Here is a 22,742-nt window from a genome sequence, read left to right as displayed (position 1 = left end):
CACAGAAACAGTTAAACTATGTCCCTCTTTCTCTCTCTTTCTCTTTTTTTTTTTTTGGTGTGTTTAGGAAGTATATGTTGGCAAGGAGACTCTCTGCACTATCGATGGCCTTCATTTCAACAGCACCTATAATGCGAGAGTCAAAGCTTTTAACTCATCAGGAGTTGGTCCTTACAGCAAGACAGTTATTTTACAGACATCAGATGGTGAGTTTGTTTTTTCGCCAGTTTTTAAAGTAAAACCTGCAGCCCTCAGTGTTGGGACACTTGCATCCCATTATATCCATTGATATATGTGGCACTTGCTGGCATGGAGATTTTGGATCATCTCAGCGGGGAGGCCAGGGACAGAGCTGCCCTCCAGGCGTGCACCTCCAGGTCAGGGCTGAAGAAGGCAAGTCAAGTAATGCAGGGCTGTGCCCCTGCTGTCTCTGCTGTCCCCTCTGCATGTGAACTAAACGACTGCACAGCATTTGCATCAAGCTGCATGCACCTTTCTGTGTGCATGCTTTTCCAGTGCTGATTGAAGCTAATCCACGTGCAGGTGACCGATACTGCCGAGTGTACGTGCAGAAGGCAGTGCCAAAAACCACACACAGCTGTAGGTGTATTCTGATGGCTGCTGCAGTACACTTGGGCGGAAAACCAAGCCTGCTGTCTCGAGGGGGAACAAACCAGCCCTAACTTCACTAATGATAAAATTCAAGTAGGCCATTTCTTTACACTTTTGGGGGATTTTCCATTGTCAGTAACACTTCAGGTTTCAAATCTGCAGTTTTGTTTGGTTATAGAAGTTTGGTGTCTAATTAGGGTCTTTATTTGTTTTAGTACACAGAAGCAGTTATGCAACACACTGGATATTTGTATGCCGTGCTGTCTCCACTTCTCCATTTATCTTTGGAATTTGTGTTTTTCCTCACTACTGCTTCAATTTCAGAGCAAGGTTTGATAAGACAGAGATGGGAATTTGTGTTTGTTCCTCTGTAATTACACTTGACATCCATAGAGGCATTACAAGAAGTTCATCTTCAGTAATGATATTGTAATGAATTGAGAAGTATGTGCTGTCCTCACTTCAACTTTTATGCTGTGTTGCCAAAATAGGCCAGTATAAATTATTAATACTTTAAGAGCTTTTTCTGTGTTTTTTTCCCCCCCCCCCTTTGATAAACTGGTGGAATCAGTCCTAACCAGCATGGATACAGAGGAACTCCGTTTCTGCTAGAGACAATCCTGAACCAAATCACACTTGTGAGCATTTTCTGCATTATGAAGAAGCCTTTGTCTCCTCTGTGACTTTCTGGTTACTGTATGAGAACAGCAGGTCACTGTCCTTAGAAGCCTCCATTCAGAGACACAGATGACATAAGGCACACGAGTAATTATCACTTCGATACCACCTTAAGCCACCTGGACTGAAAAATGCCTTTCAGGTATTCCTGGGTTATGCAGATTGCATGAAGCACTCTTTTCTTTCTCACTCAGTCACCAGTAGTCACTCTGAGCTGGGTCTCAGTGCAAAGCAGTCCTGTGTAACCTCTAGGATAATGAGAAAAGATCGTCCTTGTTACTTGAGAGTGCGGTAGGGTCTTCAGGAAGGCTGAACCTCATTCACCTAGTGGAAGTAGGGCAGCTGATGGGTGCGTACAGCCAATTCTGTCATAAACCTGCATCTCCTCTTCCCCTGCACAGTGGCGTGGTTCACCTTCGACCCCTCCTCAGCTCACAGGGACATAGTGCTGTCAAACGACAACCAGACCGCCACCTGCAGCAGTTACGATGACCGGGTTGTTCTTGGCACAGCCGCCTTCTCCAAGGGCGTGCATTACTGGGAGCTGCATGTGGACCGGTACGACAACCATCCCGATCCAGCCTTTGGCATCGCCAGGATTAACGTCGTCAAGGACATGATGTTAGGCAAGGACGACAAGGCTTGGGCCATGTACGTTGACAACAACCGCAGCTGGTTCATGCACTGCAATTCTCACACCAACCGGTAAGCACCATCTGCACAATTTTCTCCTTATCGGTTGTTTTTCCTCCTTGTCCTCAGAGGAAGAGATCTCAACGAGCCATAGTCCACCTCCCTGCCAAATAGTTATTTTATTCCTGACAGAAGTCTGCCTCACCTGTTCTTAAAAGTCACCAGTGACAGAGATGGCATCTTGTCCCCTAGCAGTCTGTGTTGGTGTATGTTATCCATTCTGTTAGCAGTTTTTTCCTGAGATCTAGCCTGAATCTCCCCTGCTGCGATTAAACCCGTGACTGCATGTCCCACCCACAATGTCAGTAGACAGGAGTGCCACACAGTCTAAATCCCTTGTATATTTGGAAAACACTGTATTTGTATACCTACTCTACCATGATGGGAGACTGATGTACAAAGTCTGGCTGAGGATATATAGCAGGTCTGTGGCAGAGTGGGAATCAATTTTGATTTAGTTTTCTACTGCCTGTCTCAGCAGGTTTTCCATACTTACTAGGTCAGATGTTGTTTCAGTTATATCAAATGATTAAAAGAAAGGTTTGCAGTCATTTTAAAAACACTAAAAATGCTTGTATTATCTCCTTAGAGGGAAGTTTCTGCCAACATTCACGGCATCCTAAAGCTGATAATAATGTCTCCTGTTGAGTAGTCATTCAAACTCTAAAACATACTTGTATTTTGAGTATGTATACTGCAATTGATGGTAATTTTTGTTTGAAGCAGTTTGATTTTTTTAGTTCATTACAGACAGGTGGAAGAACCTTATAGCTGGACCCAAAGCTATCTGAAGTAAATATGAATATTTTCATTGGCTCCAAAGGCCCATGAAAAGTCTTTTTAGGACATGACTTAGGTCATGTCCTAACTAAATGCAGCATAAAATAACATCAGAATGATAAATATATCAAAAGGTTCTCTGTCCCTTTAATATCTTGATTTGATTTAGGGTGGAAGTAATGTTAAGCTGTGTAAATTTTAATGCTCTGTGAAACAGCTTATGTTTTCTGGAAAAAACTGGCAAACGTTCTGTGTGCTGCTGTCCCAGAAACCTCTTTTATGGATTTGGTCCTAGGCATGCTTCTTCCCGCGAACAACACATGAGCAAAGCAAAAGCTTTCCTTCTGGGAAGCACAAACAACGGAAACACTTTGGATTTCCAATCATCCTGCTTAAACAGGAGAACAAAGTACTTTGTGTTGATGAGAGCTTCCCTCTTTTTACTAGGTAAAACACAAAGGTTTTGCAGGCACATCCAAGGAATGGGCAGTCCAGCAGAATATTCTTTTGAGTGAAATACACTGATGAAGGGCATGTAGTCTCATGAAATCACATGCGCTTCAATGAAATTAGGTCTGGGCATTATATTTTTAACCGTGACAGTCAAGTAGGTCAGGTTTTTAACTCATTAGCTGTGGTAGTCTAGTGGAAACAATTGTTGCTGCCTTGTCATTTTTCCCCACTGGAGACAAGTGCATGATAGCACAATGTCAGTGCAAAGAAAATTTATTGCCAGCTTTTAGCCTCTCGGATGTTATTATATTGGAGGCTTTATCTTAGTAATCATTTCATCCATCCAAATCTTCATGAGACTAAATTAGGACTATAAATAAATGTCTAGCTTCAAGGATAAGCTGGGGTGGAGCTTGAAGGACTGAGGCATGGGACCTGCCAAGTTTAGAGAACTTCCCTGTTCTTTTCGCTCACAGCAAGCACACCAGGATCTGTCTGCATCCTTAAAACTGCCAGGCTGGGCTCGACCTCTGTCATGCTAGAAGAAAGGGCATGAACAGATGAACCTAATGCTATAAAAATAGAGAGACCTTTGAGAACAGGTTATGCAGACACCGGTTTGATGCTTCAGGGCAGGGATATACCTCTGTCAGGTACCTTTCAGCCTTGTTGTTCCTGGAAATAATCAGTTCACACCAGAGGTGTTGTGTGCCCATTGCTTAGAGGCATCGCCACTCATTGCAGTAGATCTGTACCTTGGCAAAGTTCCCAAAGGCAGGAGTACCTTGTGCTACAGGCAGTATGCTAGCTGCTGCATTGGTACATGAAGAAAGAGATGGAAATCACACTGAAATGCTTTATGCTTAAAGACTGTGGGACATCAAAATCTGGACAGGTAATCTTTAAGCCCCCTGCTTATAGAGAGTCTCTTCACTAACTTCAGAGGTCTCAAGAACAGGTTCTCATCACACAAAAATATTACAATTGACTGAAAAATACTGTCCTTGACAATGGACATGGCAAAGTTGTTAAGTTACTGTAAAGTTCATGAAAAAAATACTGCTAATGTGGAGTTAATTCTTCAGTGTATTAAACAGTGTTCATAGATTAAGATTTATTTTTCAGTAATAGTGAAATTTACTCCTATTCTTAAGTCCTCAAGCCAATTCATTCAGTCCAGTTTTGCAAATTGTCCACACTGCTGCTGAAAGCACTCTGAGAATATCAGATCTCACTGCAGCAGACAATGGCATATTTCAGGGTAGCCCAATTCCTGTGTCTGCACTCAGACCTTCCAGCCCTGCACACAACACTGGCAGTCAGTACTTATCGTTGTGCACAGAGATAATGTTTTCAGGACTGTGGGAAAAGGTGTGTGAGAGTTGGGATTTACTTGGAATAATGAAAGTGGTGCGTGTTTTCAAAAATGGATCATTGTTGCAGAAGTACTGTACCAGGTAGCTGTCTCTTCCTTTCACATGGCCTGCAGACTATCAGGAGCCTGTAGTATAACTACCATTAAGTAGTTTTAAAAAGACATTACAGAAAAGTGTCAGCTCTTGGACATGCTGACACAGAAGTGCACGAGGTAAGAGCATCAGTTTAAGTTGGCTTGAGCTAGCAGGCTTTTGTATTACAACTAAGACATTTATTAGAATAAATATCCAGTAATACCGTCTTGATGTACGAAGAGTGAGGAAATGTTTTGTACAAGTCTGCTCGTGAAACTTTAGCTGTCCCATCTTTCCTCCTAAAGGAGGTAACCGTGACAGTAGTCCCAAAAGCACTGGATTTCTCAAAATAAGTTCCCGGAGACATCATGGGATGCCCAGAAGGAGCAGCCGTTCAGCCTCAGAAGCCTTGGCTTCATCCTGCCAGAGCTTGCTGCTCCCTGTGGGGAGGTGGGTGCTCAGTAACGAGGCAGTTGACCTGCTGAAGTCCTGCAAGATTTGGGGCAAGAAAGCCAGGGAGAGCCTGGTGCCTCTTTCTCCTGTCCTGGGCAGTCCTCAGCTGGGTCGTGTGCTGCAGGCAGCATCTTCTTTTCAGCAGGGCTTTCCCCAGAGGCTGCAGAGAAGTCACTCAATGTCACCATGTAGCACATGGCTAATTAGCCCACAAGAAGCAAATTAGTTTATTATATAAGAAAGAGCACAATAATCTCAAATAGGCAAAGTTGCCATTTCTATTTCCCCGAGAGAATCAATGTCATTTAAAAAGATGTCATAAAATCTATTTTAAAACACTGCAGGATATAAAACTTGGTGCACTACAATCAAAGCTGTCCTCCATCAGAGGAAAAAAAAAAAGAAATACGTTATCCATTTGTAAATAGTTCTAGATGGTGGTAGTGACACTTTCCACAGTCTCATTATGAGTTTTATGATTGAGTGCTTTTAAAAAACAACAACCTAGTTCTAAAGATACTGAGGCTAGGTAAGCATTTTAACTTCTTTTGGAAAATAATACGCTTTATGGTTTTGAAGAGCTCAAACACAAACCTGTTAATGCTTATAATACCAGAAATAAAGGGAGCTCAGAACTGCACAGTTTTAAATCTAACACATCTGAGAGCCCAACTCCTGATTCTCAACTGTACCACTATTGTTTGAAGAGCTTTAAATAGAGAAGGCAAAATACTATTGCCATTACTATCACAGATAAAAAACTACTTACACCTTAAGAGGAAATTGTATGTGCCACATTCAGTCTAAAGGAAAACAGTTTATGACACCTAGTGGACATGATGAAAATCTTACCCTGCACCATATTCCTAGTGTATTTGTTTTATCTACGTGATAAAATTTATGTTAAAATTGCATTTATCCTGTGAATTTTGCGTGCCTGAGGGAAACTTGTGGGATAAAGGACAGTTGCTTCCTTTCCTAATGCAAATGACTTGACATCTGATTTAGCCTGAACAAATTGTGTCAGGTTGTAAATGCATGGCAGAGCCCCCACCCCATGACATTAGTGAAGTAGCAGTGCCTGTGGCCAATTTGCATATGTAGCAGATTTCTTGCTCAGCGCTCTTTAAAGTAATACTGGGTTTGACTAACCCCCAAATCAAAGTGCATTACTGTCAAATCATTCATGCATGTAATGGCTGGATCTGTCCTGGCATGATCTGATACCATGGTAGCTCTCAGCAGCTGCTCCTGCCACAACCAATTATCGCCAATACTAATAACTGTGCCCCAAAGCTTAGAGCAGCTCCCAGCCCTATAGCTGAACACCTCATCAGCCACAGATCTACGTGTATCCTTAACCGGTCCCACCTTCCCTTCCTCCCTGAAACCAGGATCTGTTGGACCTATGCTGGCTCCCTGGCCTCTGGAAAATTGGGTCCCCTTAGGAATTGCAGAGGTGAGTCTCGAGCTGTTAGCAGGCATAGTGACTAAATATGAGTACCTAGGACACAAGCTTTTCTGCTTGTTCATTCTCTGCTGTGCATCACTCCACCACAGCAGGGGCACTCTCAGGAGCTGTCTCCAGGACTCCTGTCCTGCACCCTTGGCACTGAACTGATCTGCTTGCCTGCCCAGCTCTTGTCAGCCTAGGGCATCTGTTGGCTTTGGACACCATTTTCAGCACAGAGTTTACAACTGGAGGAGAAATGGACCTAATTTCTCTTGCAGATATCCCCTTTAGGCTCTGATGAATGTGGTACATATATTTTGGGTAAAGGTGCGGTTTGGTCGTTGCCAAAGTGGTGTGGGGCTAATCTTTTCACTGTGCTGCTCCACTCTCCCCTTCCTTAGTAAGACTGCTTGTCCTAGAGAGAGCAGCAGCGGTGTAGCATTCTGCCTTCACTAAACCAACTGTGTGGTCCCTTTGTGCCTTAGGACTGAAGGAGGAGTCTCTAAAGGTGCCACCGTTGGTGTCCTCCTGGATCTGAACAAGCACAACCTGACCTTCTATATAAATGGGCAGCAGCAAGGGCCTCCAGCTTTTGAAAACATTGAGGGTGTCTTCATGCCTGCACTGAGCCTCAATCGAAATGTCCAGGTAAGTCTTCCGTAGTTCCATACGACTTACCCTGCTCAGCTAAAGGAGGGCATATGCTACTGGCCGTTTCTGCTGTGACCAATAATGCCATTTGTAGGTAGTCACTACAGATACTGCCTCTCTCCTTCTCAGCCTGCACTGAGAAGGCTAACTAACGCTTTCTTGAAAACTGGATTTGACCTTCTGTCTTGCCTCAATGATGTGAGGGGTAATGCTGTAAAAGCAAGCAGAAGTGTCTGCACATCCTAATGCCAACATTATTCTGCTGCAAAACCCCCCTTAGAAAGCAGCAGGTCTAAGGCTTCCTCTGCCAGTTTGACTAAAAAGCTTGAGTATCCAAATTCCACATAGATCTTGTGTTTAGAGATAATTAACACTGGCAAGAGACAGAAATGCCAACAGCACAGTTGAGCAAAGCAAAGAGCAAAGACAACATAGGTCAGAGAATTGGTTCAACAGAAAGACCCAGTTGGCACATTGTTCATGAAGTTCAGAGATTTCTCTCTGTTCCCAAGAGATCTCCTTTTGGAGGAACCCTCTTTCAATATAATGCATTTTTTATTTCAAAACCACTGTGTTTGGCTAGAAACAGGAGGTAATGTAAGGGAGAACCAGCACTTCTACCAATGGAAATACCAGGAGCCTGAGGACTGAAGGCTGGTTTTAGTCAGGCAGGACCAACGCAGTCAGGGGTGGAATATCCATCATTTACAATCCCCAGACTGAAGCAAGAAACCTCACATGGCCTTACATTAACATTAGCATTAGTTGCTGATGGCATCCAAATTTTTCAAGGTTTTGTAGCTTTATTGTATTTGATGCACAAAAGTGGAAGACGTGCACTTTCCTGGGCACCTGACTGCTATTTTCAACACAGATTTTCAGTTGCAGCCTTCCTACATCCTTTAAGTACCTGGCTTACATTTACCATGACCAAGTTAAGGCAGAGCATGGCCAAGAAGGTGTGAGGGGGAAGTTCATGGCCAGTGTTATTTCTTCTTCGCACAGGTGACACTGCACACAGGACTGGAGGTGCCACAATGTGTAAAGCAGCCAAAGTTGCCCAGCAACTAATGAAGCTCCTGCCTGAGCCCCTGCTGGATTCTGTAAGCTTTCTCAGTATGATTTGGCACCTTTTAGTAAGTCAGCAAAAAAGCATTCTCTTCCCTACGTAAAATGTTGTACACCATGTTGCTCACTGAGTACTCCACTGGTTACAGCTCGCCCACTCCATCTTTAATTTAACAAGCCACAGCAAGCATACCCACAGAACTGGCACGTGATTACAAATGGGTACCTGCACATAGCTATACTGCACTGCATACATGTGCACACAACACGCATACACATATTTATAAGGTGAAAAGTTAAATGAGTGTATTTTCTCTCCCATGGCTGGATTTGTACTCTAAAGATACTAAGGATGCTTGAAAAAATGGGCAAGACTAGGACTGGGGAACATTGGCTGTTGGAACAATTCACCAGTTGGTGAACTGGATTCCTTTGCCTCCTGAAATCGTTAATTCAAGACAGCGTGTGTTTTGGCAGCTGAAGTGGAGGCTGTGTGCTCAGTTAAAGAATTCACGTGCAAGATTCTTTTGTCTGTTACTTCCAGGGGCTCAAATGACCTTAACTATTCCTTCTGGCTCTAGACTACAGTAAGCTGTGACTCGTGTTCCCCTAGAATGCAGTGGCAGAACGAGAATAAGATTGTTTTCCAAATGCTGTCACATAATAGTTGTGCTCGTTTGAGCTTGCACCATGATACCTGCGCAATTCAGATATGAAAGGTAGAGAGAAAAATATTCTTGATACATTTTCATATTTCTTATTTAAGTGTGATTGTGGGGACTATCACACAGAGAAGATCTGGTTGGTGGTTATCAGCACAACTCTTGAAAAATGATGCAGGGTAGATCCTTTTGAATTTAACTGATAAGAGATTTATTTAGATATGGTATATGCAAAGTATTCCACACAGAAATGCTGCTTTTCAGCCTTGATCCTGTAAGTCCTGGGCAGTTGTAGTTCCAATGTAGCTTTGAGGTCAAAAGCCTTAATTTTCTATTAGATTAGGGTGATGTAACTAATGTCTTGACTTCCATGAAACGTTTGAGCAAGAGAAATTTATAGGATTAATGCTAAATCCATTCTGAAGATTTTTTTCTGGATTGGGACATAAATACTTTGTCTGACTTGACCGTATCCTGAATCTCCCGTGAAAGTAAGAAGCCATTTCAGATGCTGTCCATGACAACGTGAGTCTGACCAACGTGGAACTTCCCATAACCACGGCACTACCACCTGCATGCTGTTGTCAGAAAACATATTGGTTTGTGTGTTTCTTTTCCTCTAAAACAAGTTAACATATGCAGTGTGTGTGCATAGCAGTAATGCATAAGAACAAGATGCAGCAGACTGTGTGAGCCCATGACATCTCAGACTTCGTCATTTGTCATTTTGTCCAATCCTACATAAGTGCAGTGGTATCAAACAAGATACCACAAGCATCAGCTCTTATATCCTATAGATGTACTATGTCCTTTTCTTAAATTCTGCTGCTTATACAGATTTTCCCCTCTAAGCATATGTATAAGCACTTGCGTACTGTTGTCAGACAAGTAATTATGAAGCCTGAAAACAAATACCCTAACCCAAATCCAGCTAACTGCCTTGCATTAAACCACAGCCGCAGGACCAACAGCCCAGGCTTCCCTTAGGGCAGCCTGGTGCAGGTGCACTTTCAGTCCCTGGCCTGAGCACATCACTCAGGTAGTGCTGAGTGCTGGCAAGGCTGCACTGTGACAGAGCAGCAAGCGTCCTCACTGGTGGCATCCCACCCTGCAGCCACTGCGGGGAGCGGAAGGCAACCCGGCATGAAATAGTCACGGGCTATTTCACAGGTGAAATGCAGCCTGCCACCACAGTGCCTGTAACCAGCTAAGCATCTCGTAGCCCACCTCTCCTGCACAACAGCAATGCACCTTCAGGGATGTCAAGACTGAAATAGGAAACAAAACCAACAACAGGAAAAAAATAACTTAAGCTGTTAAGCAGGAAAGCAACTGTACTTTCTTCAAAGTCTGAAATGGATTGTATTAGTAACCTTTTAAACATTGGAATAACTGTGCTACACTCATCTTGATTTCTTAAGGAATAGCAGAGACCAACTGTGTTTTAATTTTGGTTGTGTTTAATGCCATATGAACTCGTGCAGGATTTTCTAATTTAGTGGGTCTGCTTTAACCTACCTCAGCTAGAATGCTATTGGACCCTGAATTTCCTCTTGAGCATGCTCATCGTAAAATTGTCTTCAGTGAACCTGAAAGCTGAGTATTGCCAGTCAGAGCAGTGTGTGGGAATACTGTACATAAGTTGCACATAGTTTTTTATATTGAGGCACATCCCATGATAATTTTAATACAGAAGGCACTCCACTTTCACTTTTCTTATTAAAAACAAACAGACGTTGTTTGTTTTGGGACTGAACCTTTGTCTTTACTCCCAGCTTCTGTGAAGGGAATTCAAATGAGTTTAGATCTTTCCACTCTTCAACCGTTGCCAGATGTTTAAAATTAATTCTGAATGGGTTTTAGAAGCGTTGCAGTACTTGAGTTTGGTTTGCATAGTTGCTTTGGTATAGGTTCCTAGTGTTGTACCTTGGGGAGAATGCAGTGAGTGGTGCAGGTTACTAAGTTTTAATGGAAATACGGATGGTAGGGACCCGCATCAGCTCTGTAGAGAAGCTCCTAGAAGCTCATTGTTGTTCTAACACTCATACAGGTAGGGTACAGACTAGCTACCATTACAGTCTCTTTTTAACCTAGTGGAGATGCAAATAAAATAAAAGGAATACATACAGTTAGAAGTAGGTATCCTGCGTTAGTAAGACTAATTTAGCCTAGGTCTAAACCTAAACTAAGTGGGTGTATGTGTTGGTTGTGTACAAATTCAGCAACTTGGATTTGGCATGGTCCATAGCAATAAACCAAGTTACCACAACAGAGTGTAGTCTCTTGACTTAGCTGGATGCATTTTGGTAGTTTAACAGAAATAACGCTTAAGTAGATAGAATTATGCTAGGAAACGAATTAGTCCACACGTTATATTTATGCAGAGCATCCAAATGGCAGCGGGAGCCATGTGAACATAGAGCAGAGCGGAATTTGCTGTTTGCAGAACAGCGTCAGGTGGGGAGAAGCAGGGCACTTTCACCTCTTTGCTCAGGCGGGAGGTAGCTTGTTTCTCTGCAGGTAACTCTCCCATCTGGTTGTAAACCCAGCAGTCTGCACGTTCTTCATCTACAGCATCTCTTTTGCCAGCTTTTATTTCCTCCAAATCCCTTCTCTGGGAGGGAGCCAGCATTTTGTAGTGCGGTCCTTGCAGAAATGGTGTTGCTGACTATCCAGGAGGAACCCAGGGGACCAAAGGGTGACATAGATACCAAAGGGGACCGCTTTGGATGTCTCTTGCTTCCTTTTGATTCCTTGGGATATTTGTGCAGCTCTCTGGGGCTCCAAGCTCCTGCTCCTCCTATATCCCAGGCACCTGGACAAGCACAGAGCTGTTTTTTTTTGTGGGATGCATCTGTTCCTGGAGCACAGGCTCTTCCTTATAAATAGGAAAGCAGAGCCTTTTGCACTGGGATGAATTTCATCCCCTGTGGTACGGAGTCCACATAAGGCAGTTGTAAATTGACTAAATGTTTACAAAGAAGCAAGTCCTCCTCTAATAAGCACAATGAAACTTGATTTCTGAATATGTCAATTTGGAACATCTGCACAGCTGCTAAATAAATATTGTAGGCAAACTTTTTGTCCTGTAGAGCAACAAGGGACTCTTAGTTTTCACCTATCCACACAAACCCAAACATTATCCTTTGTGAACCATCGTCCTGTCCTGGCTCTTTCCTCTGCAAATTTCCCTATTAAGTTTAGTGGGACCAAACAGAAGAACTGTGCCATCAGGGGCATTGTCAGATCTCCCAATGCGTGCAGTGCTACACAATTTCCTGAACCTGTGTTTCCCTCATCAGCCCAGAAAGAGTTCTTGTGAAGATCTCTTACTAAGAGCACAGGCCTAGCTGACAATCTCTTACTACTTCTGAGGCTGAAAGATGCGCACTAAAATACGTGTCAGTAAGGACAGTAGGATACTGTGATGCATCTTGAATTTGGAAAGCAATTTGACTTCTAAAACATAGAAGACAGGCAAACAGCCCTGTCACCTCCCATATTTCCCATACTGTTAAGACATATAAAGAAAAATATATTGGACCGAATTAAAAAAAAAAAAAACTTACATATATCAGAATTTAAGAGGAAAAGTATCAAATGTAATTTATTATGTGCATAGTGTTCCATCATGTTGTAAATACACCATTACAGTGTATTGCTGTAGTTTGTTCTTGGCTGGTGATCAGAGGTCTGTTGTAGTGCTGTATGAATTCTGTTTTTTAATTTTCTTTTGAAAGTATAATTAGTAAAGATGGCACAGAGCACCAATACCCTAGTTTCCTGGTTGTTCTAGAGCAAGAAGAAATGTGATATGCAGATTTTTTTCTTTCTTACATATTAACATTAAAAGAAGAAAGAGGAAGAGGGTCAAGGTTAAGCTGCCACTACCACCACGTGAAAAATGCTATGTTTGTGATTGCCAACGAGGTGGTGCATTTTGGACCACAATTAAGATGACCTGTTCCTGTGAGAAGGGATGCAAAGTACAACAACCTGTTAACAGCAGCTTACTGGTACCATCTAGTACATCCTTTGTTCACAAAGATGAGAAAATAGAGTTGTTAGACCTAATCTCAGGCTTTATCAGCTTTGCAGCATTCTGCTTAAATAGCAGAGAAAAAAATTAACCTTTGAATCAGGTAAAATAATCTGAAAAAGCCAAACATCTTGGCTAGCTCAACTCTGGAAGGGAGATCACAAGTCCATCAACAGGTTATGGTAACAAATCAAACACATTGCAAACGTAAAGGGCACTTGTCACAGAAAACTATCAAAGATGGAGTGTCATCTTACTATTATTAATTTTTATTAACTTTTTTTTTTAAGTGAGCTGCTTCTAGTTTTTATTGACAACATTTCTAGTCATTCCTCTATCCGGTATTACTGAACACTGCACACACAAATGGCTGGAGTGGCAGCTTGAAGCACAAATCTGCCACAAATAAGATGCACTCAGTCTTCTTATGTGTAGCAGCCCTTATGCAAGCCACAAAAACTAGATGGGTGGGGTTTCTGCATCTTTGCACAATACAGGAGACAGATGTGTGTTGGCTGAGCTAGATATTCAGCAGCATTTTCCCTTTCTGTTAAGTGACTTTCTGTTGCGTTTGTTATTGGAAGCAAATCCAAGCAGACCAGTACTAAATTATTTTTTTCTGCTGATTGAAGGATTTTTAATATTTTCTTGTAAGTCAGTAGATCTAAGTATTTATGGATCCAGATCACATTCTTTCATCCCGATGGCTGCTACCACCTTCCTTTAATGTTGTCAGTAAAAACTAACCTTTGTAGGTAGCATGGTGAGAAGACATTATGTGATGAATATTGAAATAAATGCATGAGGTAAAACTGCTGTTATTTCTGAGTGTTATATGAAGCATGAATAACACTAATTTAAATGTTGGCAACCAAAAAAAGTGCAAAGGAATAAGATCATGGTGTTCACTTCTGGCTAAGTGAAGGATGAGACGTTTCTTCTGTTTTCTTCTTAACCACAGCATTTTTTTCTTTAGCATCATTTCCCATACCTTATACGAATTTGGACCTGGTGAAATATACATCTCTTCTGCATGTGTCTGTCACCAGATCAAGAGGAAAATAGAAACTTTTATAATTTTGTATCTGTAGCAAAAGTTTGTATTTTTTGAATTGGAAACAAACTGCTTTTTGTCTTTTGGTCTAAAACTTTGTGTATTATTATTACTCTTTTGGAAAAACCTGACATATGAGTTAATGCCGTTTTACAGTTTCTAAATAAATTCTTAAAACATTGCCAACAAATTCAGCATCAGTGGCTTTCTTATTATTATTGAAAAGACTGTCACAGTGCACGCCCGGCTGTTGATACCTGCTTTGTTACCAATCAATAACCCAGAGAAAATCAAGATCTCTTCTTCAAAGAAACCATCCATGTCTGAACTTAGCACATATGACGCATCTCTGTCTCAGCACCACCTGATTACCCCTGGCTCATGTACTCTATAGGGTACAGGGGATGTTATGTAGCTCTCACCCATCTTAGATGCTTTCCCAGAGACAGTTTCTGAGTCTCCAGAAAGTCCTGATGGTGGAGGAAGTACGGCTTGAAAATGATGACAGCACCAGAAGGATCTGATTGGAAAGGCCATCATGTAAGTGTAAAAGTCAGACTGGGCAGGAAAGAGAAAGCTTTGTAATACAGTTTAAAATTACCTACCACACTGGTGCTGCACACCTTCATCAGGCAGATGCCTCAAGAAGGACTGAGCACTGCTACAGAGGTAGCACACTCAGACCCTCCAAAAAGGCACTCGTTTAAGCTACACAACCTCAATGAGCACCTGTTAACAAAGAAAAAGAAAGCATAGTGACATGGTAAGAGCAATGCTGGGGAAAGAAACAAAAGCCTGGCCACAACGAACAATTGAGAGTAAGCACAGACGAGAGTGTGGAGACACCATCCATCATGGTGGTAGGGTGCTTTTTAAGCAAGAGACAACTTTGCATCGCTCTTTCATTGTAAAGGCTCTGACTGAGAGGAAGGATAATGACAATGGCTTCAGCATATGTGGAAACAGGAATAACACTGATTGTATTCTTCCTATCTGCTCTTTCTTATGCCTTTTACTGTGACAAAGTTTTCTCCTTTTCTCCCTTGTTCTGCTATCCGACCGCAGGTAACAGGGAAAATTAGATGGTCCTTGCTCTTCCTTGCCTGCAACAAATCTGTTATTTGGTCAATACTGACTTTCACGCATCAGTACATGCCCCCAAAACAACTGTTTGCTGGTTGAACATCCTAAATAACAGAGCATGTAAGTGTAACACATTCTAGTCCAGAGAAACATTAAGTGCATAAAAGGTTCTCAACAGTTTAGTTAGCCAAATGCCAGTCATTATCATTTTTGTTAATGTGTCCAGTAAAAAACTGGACCTAAAGCTATCACTGTTTTACTGAGAACACGATCCTGAAGGTAGGATGGCCAACTTAAGTCACCTTGACAAGGTGATATTAAAAAGCAACGTAGCACCATGTAACAGCAACTTTTTGTAATGCATCCACAGCACTGTGTGTTTGCATGCTTACATGTGTGAGGAAACAACATTCTGAATAAGCTTTTGCTTTTTTCTAAGGTTTAATGTTCCACTGTCACCTTGGCATTTCAATTTTCAACTGTTTATTTTAAGAACTGAATTTCCTTCACCTCTTCTTTAACAGCACTTACAAAACCCGAGACCAGGACTGCATTAATTAGACATTCCATTCTGACCAAAGTTCACCCCTAAAAACCTTTCGGGAGCTGTGGAGGTGGAAAATGAACCCTTTAAATTATCTAGGCTGAGTCAGGACACAAGCTCCCAAGTTATATTATACCCAAAGCCAGATAAACAGCACTTTATCTAGAAGTGGGCACTGTACACTGTAAAACCAAGCTCAAGGATCAACCAGAAATTAAAAGATACAGGCTGTTCTGTAACATCCAAAGCCCATCCTGCTGCCTCAGCAAGTCTTGATGCTCTCTGTTCAATCCTGCTTGGTGATTACACCTTCACGTGAAATTGTGATTTGATATTTCTGCAGTGTGCATATTCAGTAACCAGATGGGATTATTAATTCCGGTTTGAATTTGCAACCAATACCGAATAAGAAGAAATCCAATTAAGCAATTATGAAACGTGGTAACAGTGTTTAGCAATCCAGCAATCCAGTTCTGGAGCTGTGTGGGAAGGGTGTGCAGAAACACTCCCTTCCTCTTTTTATCTTGCTCTATTTTCCCTCTAGGCTTGCTCCTTCCCTCTTTTTAGTCCTCTCTGTGTTGGCACAGCATTATCTCCAAGACTTGAAAGTAAGGTGGAAGGTACGGGGGAAGAAGCGTGTGAGAAAGCATCCCTTTCCGTGCTGTAGTTCTCCCTACCTCAGGATAATTTCTTATCTTGGGAAGGGAGCAGCCTCTGGTGCTGCTGTTCTCATGCTAGCTGTAAGCTGGCTTGGACCTCATCACTTGATGAGGTCAGAGCTCACCTTATTCAGGCTCCCAGGAGGCAGCTAGGAAGCATGCTTCCCAAACCCTCCTGGATAAGCTGAAACTCAATGAATAACAATTAATTCCGTTTCCAATGGAAACACAACCTTCAGAAACAAAAACCCACAACAACAAAACAAACCAAGCTAGAGAGGGCAAAACTGTTCTTTCAGACCGACCAAATTGCTGAAATCAAAATAGCGCAAAAAATTCAGTTTTGACAAAGATTTCATAGAAAAGACTTATGAGGCACAGGAACACTGATCAAAACAAACCTGAGATAACCGTGAATGATCAGGAGCTACTGGGTGTCTATGCCTCATCTGGCATTTGGCTCAGGTCTTGAATCTTGTCTGGTTTTGTACACTGTCTTAATCACTACGACCCCCGAAACCGCGATCTGAAACAGTGACTATCTGGAGTTTTCTGGAGATATTCAAGTTGAGTTTCTAACTCTTACCTGGGACAAAACTTCAGAAAAAGCGCATTTTCATTCTCAAGCAGGTAATTTTGAAGCCTTAAAAGGCTTTGCTGGGCAGGAGAACTGTCTGTTGTGCAGCTCCTCTATCCGCTAACAATTCAGATAAGCAGAAACAGACGTATGCCTGGTAAGCGTTTAAACACGTAAGAACACCTCCTTCAGGTTCAGAGCAAGTAAGTTACTGCTTTTGCCATATTCCTTCCAGATGAAAGCAAAGAGCTATATATTTTAATTCATTAACTGATGGATTAATCTTTTGCTTAGAGCCAATAATTTAGTTCTAGATACTGAAATGAAGTGAAATGCTTTCTTTAGCACATACTGATTAATAAAAATAGCCTGTGCAACCTTCTTAATTATTAAAAAGTCTTACTTTTATTTACAAAATGGTAAATTCTCATATTCCCCTGAAGAACAAATGGAAGATAGAAGAACCTGCAACAAAAAATAAGGTACAAGAATTACAACACGGTGACAGGGCAAGGAGCTATGTTTTGGTGGCAGTGTGAATTCTGTCTTATGGCTTTTGTCCATTTCCTTCTGTATCATAAGTTCATTTGATAACTTTAGATGATTTAATTTTCTTTATGTCACCACTTTGTAGAATCAAAGTCCCATCTCTGAATTTTCCGACTTGTCCTGCAGGCCAAATGCTAGGCACTGATTTCTTCCTTTTGGCCTTCCTGAAATACGAGGGGGGGAAGAAATGTATCAAGAGAAACAGCAGAAACTCATGAAAATGCTCAATTTGGTGAAAAACATCACTTATTTATGCAGTCAGGGTTGGTATTATGGAATACCAAATCATAGCGTGTAACAACCCCAGAACGTTTATTACCATTCGTCATCCAAACTTGTAGCACATTACAAAATGAACTACATTAAAACAAGAGTTTAAAACCACAAAGACTTTCAGATAGACAAAGGAGATAAAGAGTTTCACATGCCAGTGAGCCTGCTGCACTATAATTAAGGATGTCACTTTACCTTCCAAGCCTCTCTACGTTGTAGCTTGTGTTTTGCAAACATTATTTCTCAGTGCAAATGGTCTCAGTGGCATATCGTAGGTCCCCACACAGGGATTCCCAACCATCCCACCTCCAGCTGCAGTCTTAAACATGCTAGAGCAGTACTGACACGTTTTCAGTTAAGCTGCATACCTAAAGCCTCTGGAGCTGCTAGACACAGGTCATCACTTTGCAACAAAGAGTTCTGCAGTTTGAGAAATTTGCGCGTGACTTGTGGTATAAGACTGTGCATAGTTAGACATGGGCAATACACTGGGAAAGCTATACAAAATAAATTAACCAGTCTTAAAACTGTCTCACCTCTCCTTCAGGTCTTTCTTCTTCTTCTTCAGAGAATCTCCTTTGTGTTCCTGTGTCTAAAGATACATATTTTAATGGCAAAGGAACCGAGCATCTCGGCTAAACAACCCTCTGCACAAACAGCACACAGTTTTTTGTTTCACAGAGCGCAATGCGTTAAAACAGGTTGGGAGACCTCCTGACAGGACAAGTGATGCAACGCATCCGGAGGCACCACACCATGCCCACAGCCCTTCCGTCACCTTGTGGAAGGCACAGCCCTCTCATGGCCAAAACGCTGCCCCTGCCACGTGAGGAGGTGCAGATCCAGCTACACGAGGGGAGACCTGCCTTTTGGGTATGTGATAGATCTTTTGGTCAAAAGATCTACTTGCTAGCAGGCAAAGACACCTAGCTGCCTGCCTGAGCGTACCTGTCACACAACAGGGCTCGCCTGCGTTTGGCCATGCACTGGGTTGTGCTTTAAGCCACGTGACAGAGGAGGAGAAGTAGGTCCCCTGGAAAAGAAGGTGGCAGGAGACAGGCTGGTGGAGCAGAAACCTGCCCTGCAGCCTGCTCCCACCTACAGCAGAGGCAGGGAACAGGCTTGGGGCCAGACAGGCCATGCTAGGGGATGGATGCAACAGAAACCTCACCCTTGCTTTAAATAGTGAGCAAGATCCTAGATGGAACTGTGCTGATACAAAACCAGCTGAAGATCTGGCTTTCTGTGGTTATTCAATATGCAACCAACACTATTTGGAGGCAACATTTTTTCTCTTGAGAGGCGTGAAAAAATAAATAGCTGCTGATTTCATGTCATCAGTCTACCAGCCTCCAAAGTTGGGGCACTGAAGCCCACCGTAGCACAGGACAAATTCTGTGCCTTTCATACTGCCCACAACCAGCTTTGACTGACGAGGTGAGTCCTGCTGGAGTCAGGAACTCACTCCATGGGGAGCAGCAGGTGTCAAGCCCAAGCACTCCTCCTGTGCCTGAGGCATTATCTGTCAGGCTCTTGGGCTAGCTCTTACATGCTGAATTGTTAAAGACAAAATTTCACACAAACCTTTCCCTTATCATCCTCCTTCGCTGCTTTTTTCTCTTTCATTTTCTCTTGATATGTCTTGTAGTTGATGTGTTCCTTTTTGGGGGGCTGCAGAAAAGATTGGGAATGATACCACCAATGAAATTTTCAAATAGGTTCAAAAAAAATATTCACATTTGCATGGAAATAATTTTTCAGGTGGTGGGGAAGAATGAAGACATGGTTTATTCCATTTTGGATAAGAGGAAATGACTTAAGGTAGATAAGGTAGTTTCTTGGGAGAGAGGGATGTTTATGTTATGTAGCAGACCTACAGAGTTTCCACAATAACACCAAGCCTGAAAAAAACTATAGTCCCTTCCCCACTCCCAAAGACCTAGAAAAAAATGTTAAGTCATTGGGAGAGAGAAGCTTTAAAAAGCTTCAGAAGAAGTAGTTCCCCCTCCAGCCACTTAGTTTTGAATAGTCTGATTAAAAATTAGTAAGTGGTGTTTTTCATCCCAATCAGTCCTATTTCACCTAAACATCTCTGATAACACAAGCATACTAATTTTCCAAATGTCTATAGAAAATAGACAAGACTGAACAGAAAACATAAAGTAAGCATGAGGTGGGAGAAGGGGCATGGGAGGGAATCTGGTGTTTTAAAGTAGTGCCAAAACCCCACAGTGTTTATCACCTTCCTGCATTGTAAGAGCTGGGTCACCTCCGAGCACAAACAAGCAAGAATTACCTTGGCTCCCAGCATGATAGCCCGTTCCCGTTCCCATAAACGTTGCTCTTGTTTCTCATAGCCCATGATCCCAAACCTGTGCACTTCCAAGCGAGCCTAGAACATCATAAAAATATTGCAAGCGTTTTGTAGTTGTCTGACCCGTTGTAAAATAATACTTGACAGACCACAACAAAGTCACACTCCCAGAGAAACCCTGGCTAAAACCTGAACTCGGCACGCTATAAAATAATACTAACTGAGTTTTGAATTATACTGCAGAACAGTTAACCGCTGTCTATCTAATGTCTGGACAGTAAGGACTAACAGAGGGTCAGTATTTGATTCTCATTTCACACAAAACTGGACACATGGGAAGGACCTACTTTGTATAAAAGTGAATCATGTCGTGCTGTACAAACCTGAGCAATAAAACATGCTACCCACAGCACCCAGCAATTGCAGAGCGCTCCCATTCCTTGGCTGCAGAGCTTTTGACCAGTGAGAAACACAGATGGGCATATGGTGCAGTGGTTCAACTACATAAATATACGTACACAGTTGACACTACACCAGAACTCCCTGGCAAAACCAGGATGGAATTCATAACCTTTATAGAGGTAGTAGTTGAAGCGCCAGTGTTTCCACCAGTACAGCACTCCACACAGAATCTCCACTGGAAGGTCTTGCTGGATCACAGCACGACCCTAGGCAGAGATTGGGCATACAAAACAACTTGCACAAATCTGCAAAAAAATATGTAGCTAAGAAGGCCAGTGCTGGTTACACTTATAGAACAGGTTAGCACAAAAAGACAAACGGAAAAAAGTCATCTGTTATTTCAAAAATGGAAGCCAATCTGCTTTTTTTCCTCCCATTCCATATGGGATTAGAAATGCAAATTTAACACCACGTGCCTAAAACAGTGTATGCTACACATTATGGGTACTCACATAGTTTCACACCACTGACATACAGTGCACCTCCTCAAATTATCGGTGACAAATCAGAAAGAAAGGACACAGAGTTGTAACATGCCTCTCTCCATACAGAGCTGTCCACAACAGCCAGCATACTCCTCCTCCAGCACAGCTCACGGCCGAAGTAACATGAAAAGATACCTTTTTCTAGCAGTGCTTCTCCTTGGTCCCACTGTACCTTTCCCAAGCATGTAAATACACACTCCTGCACAATAAAGTGCTGAGATTAGATAGATCCTGGTGACTTACTTTTTCGAAGTTAAATTCTTGCTTGTTTTTCTTTTCAGCCACTGCTTTGGTCTATAAGCAAAATAAAACATTTCCATTGAATATAATAAGTAAAATTATATTTAAAAATTATACTTAAATTATATTTAAAAGCTGATTGTGATAGTTCTTTGGAAAGCAGTGAAATGCTAAATTGGGTGGTAGCGGTATCTTTTTCTGGCTTTACTACCTTGATTTATTAAAAGACAAGTCTTAATGGTATTTTTAACGTGTAGATATTGTAGGGTCTTACTGAAACAGCCTTGCACAATTTGCACAATTGCATGTGAGCTATGCATCATGCACACTTTCATTTCAAAACTCATACCAAAAGTGCTAAGCCATGAACTTTAAGCCATTAACGCAAAGAGAAACACGTCCAGAGGAAGCAGTATCTACAAAAGGTAGGTCCCATTAAAACCATCTCAACGTCGTTTAAAGAGCACACTTGTTCAAAGCGAGACTGGCACTCGGTGGCCCATGGGCTCCGGGCCTTTCCACCCTTTGGGGCAGGAGAAGCAGCCACTTTTGGTACTGAGCCTTTCCGAGATGCTTCGGCTCACACAAAGCACACAGCGATAGCTCTGAGGATCTAACGAGAAGCCAACTTTGTTTCTCCTACTTTTTAAAGTCTAAAGCCACGTGTGTCCCATGCCTGAACCCAGCAGGAGCTGGGCCTTCTCCCCGAGGTGGTCCTGGGGCAGCTCCCGAGTGCCCAGGTATAAAAAAGAAAAAAAAAAAAAAAAAAAAAAAAAAACAGAAAAATAAGAAAGAAATAAATCCGTGCTTCAAGATCCCTGCCCTGGGCCTACCTGTGGGCCGCTGCCGGGGCCCGGCCGCCCCTTCTCCTCCTCCTCTTTCACCTTCACCCTCCTCTTCCTCCCGCGGAACACCACCACCTCCACGGGCTGTAGCGGCGGGGCGGGGGGCGGCGGGGGGCCGGCGGCGCGGAGCTCGTCCCGCAGCCCCACGAAGAAGCCGCGGGCGCCCCGCTGCCCCCCCGCCTCTCTTCTTCTTCTTCCTCCTCCTCCTCCTCCTCCTCCTCCTCCTGCCGCCACCGGCTCCTGGCTCTCCTCCTCCGCCGCCTCCTCCTCGCCCCCATTGCCGGGCTCCTCACCTGCGCGGCGGAGCCCCCGGTCAGCCGTCACTCCGCTCCCGAGTGAACGCCCCCCCCCCCCATCCCTTATTTCGGGGAGCCCCCGGCCGCACCCCGCTCACCCACCCAGGTCGTAGAGGGCTCCGAGCACCGCCTCCAGCCGCCGGCAGGGCTCCCTCGCCCCCATGGCCTCTGCCTTCCGCGGTGGGGCGGGCGGAGGCGCCGCTTGGTCCCGAGCGGCTGCCGTCAGCCCTAAGATGGCGCCGCCCATGGCGCGGCTCCTCCGCCCTCCCCTGCGCCCGCCCCAGCGCTGCGGGCAGCCGGGCCGGGACCGGGGCCGGGGCAGGGACCGGGGCCGGGACCGGGGCACCGGGGGGCCATGGGGGCCGCAG

At 43.2% G+C, this 22,742-nt stretch overlaps 2 protein-coding genes across 4 annotated transcripts in view; one reads left to right on the top strand and one right to left on the bottom strand.

The window, feature by feature from the left end:
• Nucleotides 1-17,161, top strand: part of TRIM67 (tripartite motif containing 67) — a 40,524-nt gene extending 23,363 nt beyond the window's left edge. For all 3 annotated transcript variants that reach the window (XM_040554412.1, XM_040554411.1, XM_040554410.1), the window contains exons 7-10: nt 68-206; nt 1,692-1,995; nt 7,059-7,221; nt 8,230-17,161. In XM_040554412.1, coding sequence (XP_040410346.1) covers nt 68-206; nt 1,692-1,995; nt 7,059-7,221; nt 8,230-8,295 — 672 coding nt within the window. In that variant the 3' untranslated portion in view covers nt 8,296-17,161. The remainder of the gene's footprint in view (nt 1-67; nt 207-1,691; nt 1,996-7,058; nt 7,222-8,229) is intronic.
• A 135-nt stretch (nt 17,162-17,296) lies between these two features.
• Nucleotides 17,297-22,678, bottom strand: C3H1orf131 (chromosome 3 C1orf131 homolog). The gene is made up of 7 exons (XM_040554416.1): nt 22,477-22,678; nt 22,067-22,371; nt 21,237-21,287; nt 20,029-20,124; nt 19,317-19,403; nt 18,269-18,324; nt 17,297-17,623 (listed from the first exon to the last, which is right to left on the bottom strand). Exons 1-7 carry the CDS (start codon nt 22,619-22,621, stop codon nt 17,494-17,496), a joined length of 870 nt encoding a protein of 289 aa, XP_040410350.1. The 5' UTR covers nt 22,622-22,678; the 3' UTR covers nt 17,297-17,493.
• Between the last annotated feature and the right edge of the window lie 64 nt (nt 22,679-22,742).

This window comes from Cygnus olor, chromosome 3 (assembly GCF_009769625.2).
Source record: "Cygnus olor isolate bCygOlo1 chromosome 3, bCygOlo1.pri.v2, whole genome shotgun sequence".
NCBI lineage: Eukaryota > Metazoa > Chordata > Aves > Anseriformes > Anatidae > Cygnus > Cygnus olor.
Note: the sequence above shows the minus strand (reverse complement) of the source record. Positions and strands in the feature narration are given on the sequence as shown.

What these genes read in the sequence shown, in the direction of transcription:
- C3H1orf131 (XM_040554416.1), bottom strand. Translation starts at nt 22,621, where the DNA reads ATGGGCGGCGCCATCTTAGGGCTGACGGCAGCCGCTCGGGACCAAGCG. An exon ending in AAGAATTTAACTTCGAAAAA is followed by an intron (nt 20,125 to 21,236) that starts GTAAGTCACCAG and finishes ATGATGTTCTAG; the next exon opens with GCTCGCTTGGAAGTGCACAG. An exon ending in CTATCATGCTGGGAGCCAAG is followed by an intron (nt 19,404 to 20,028) that starts GTAATTCTTGCT and finishes TCTTTTCTGCAG; the next exon opens with CCCCCCAAAAAGGAACACAT.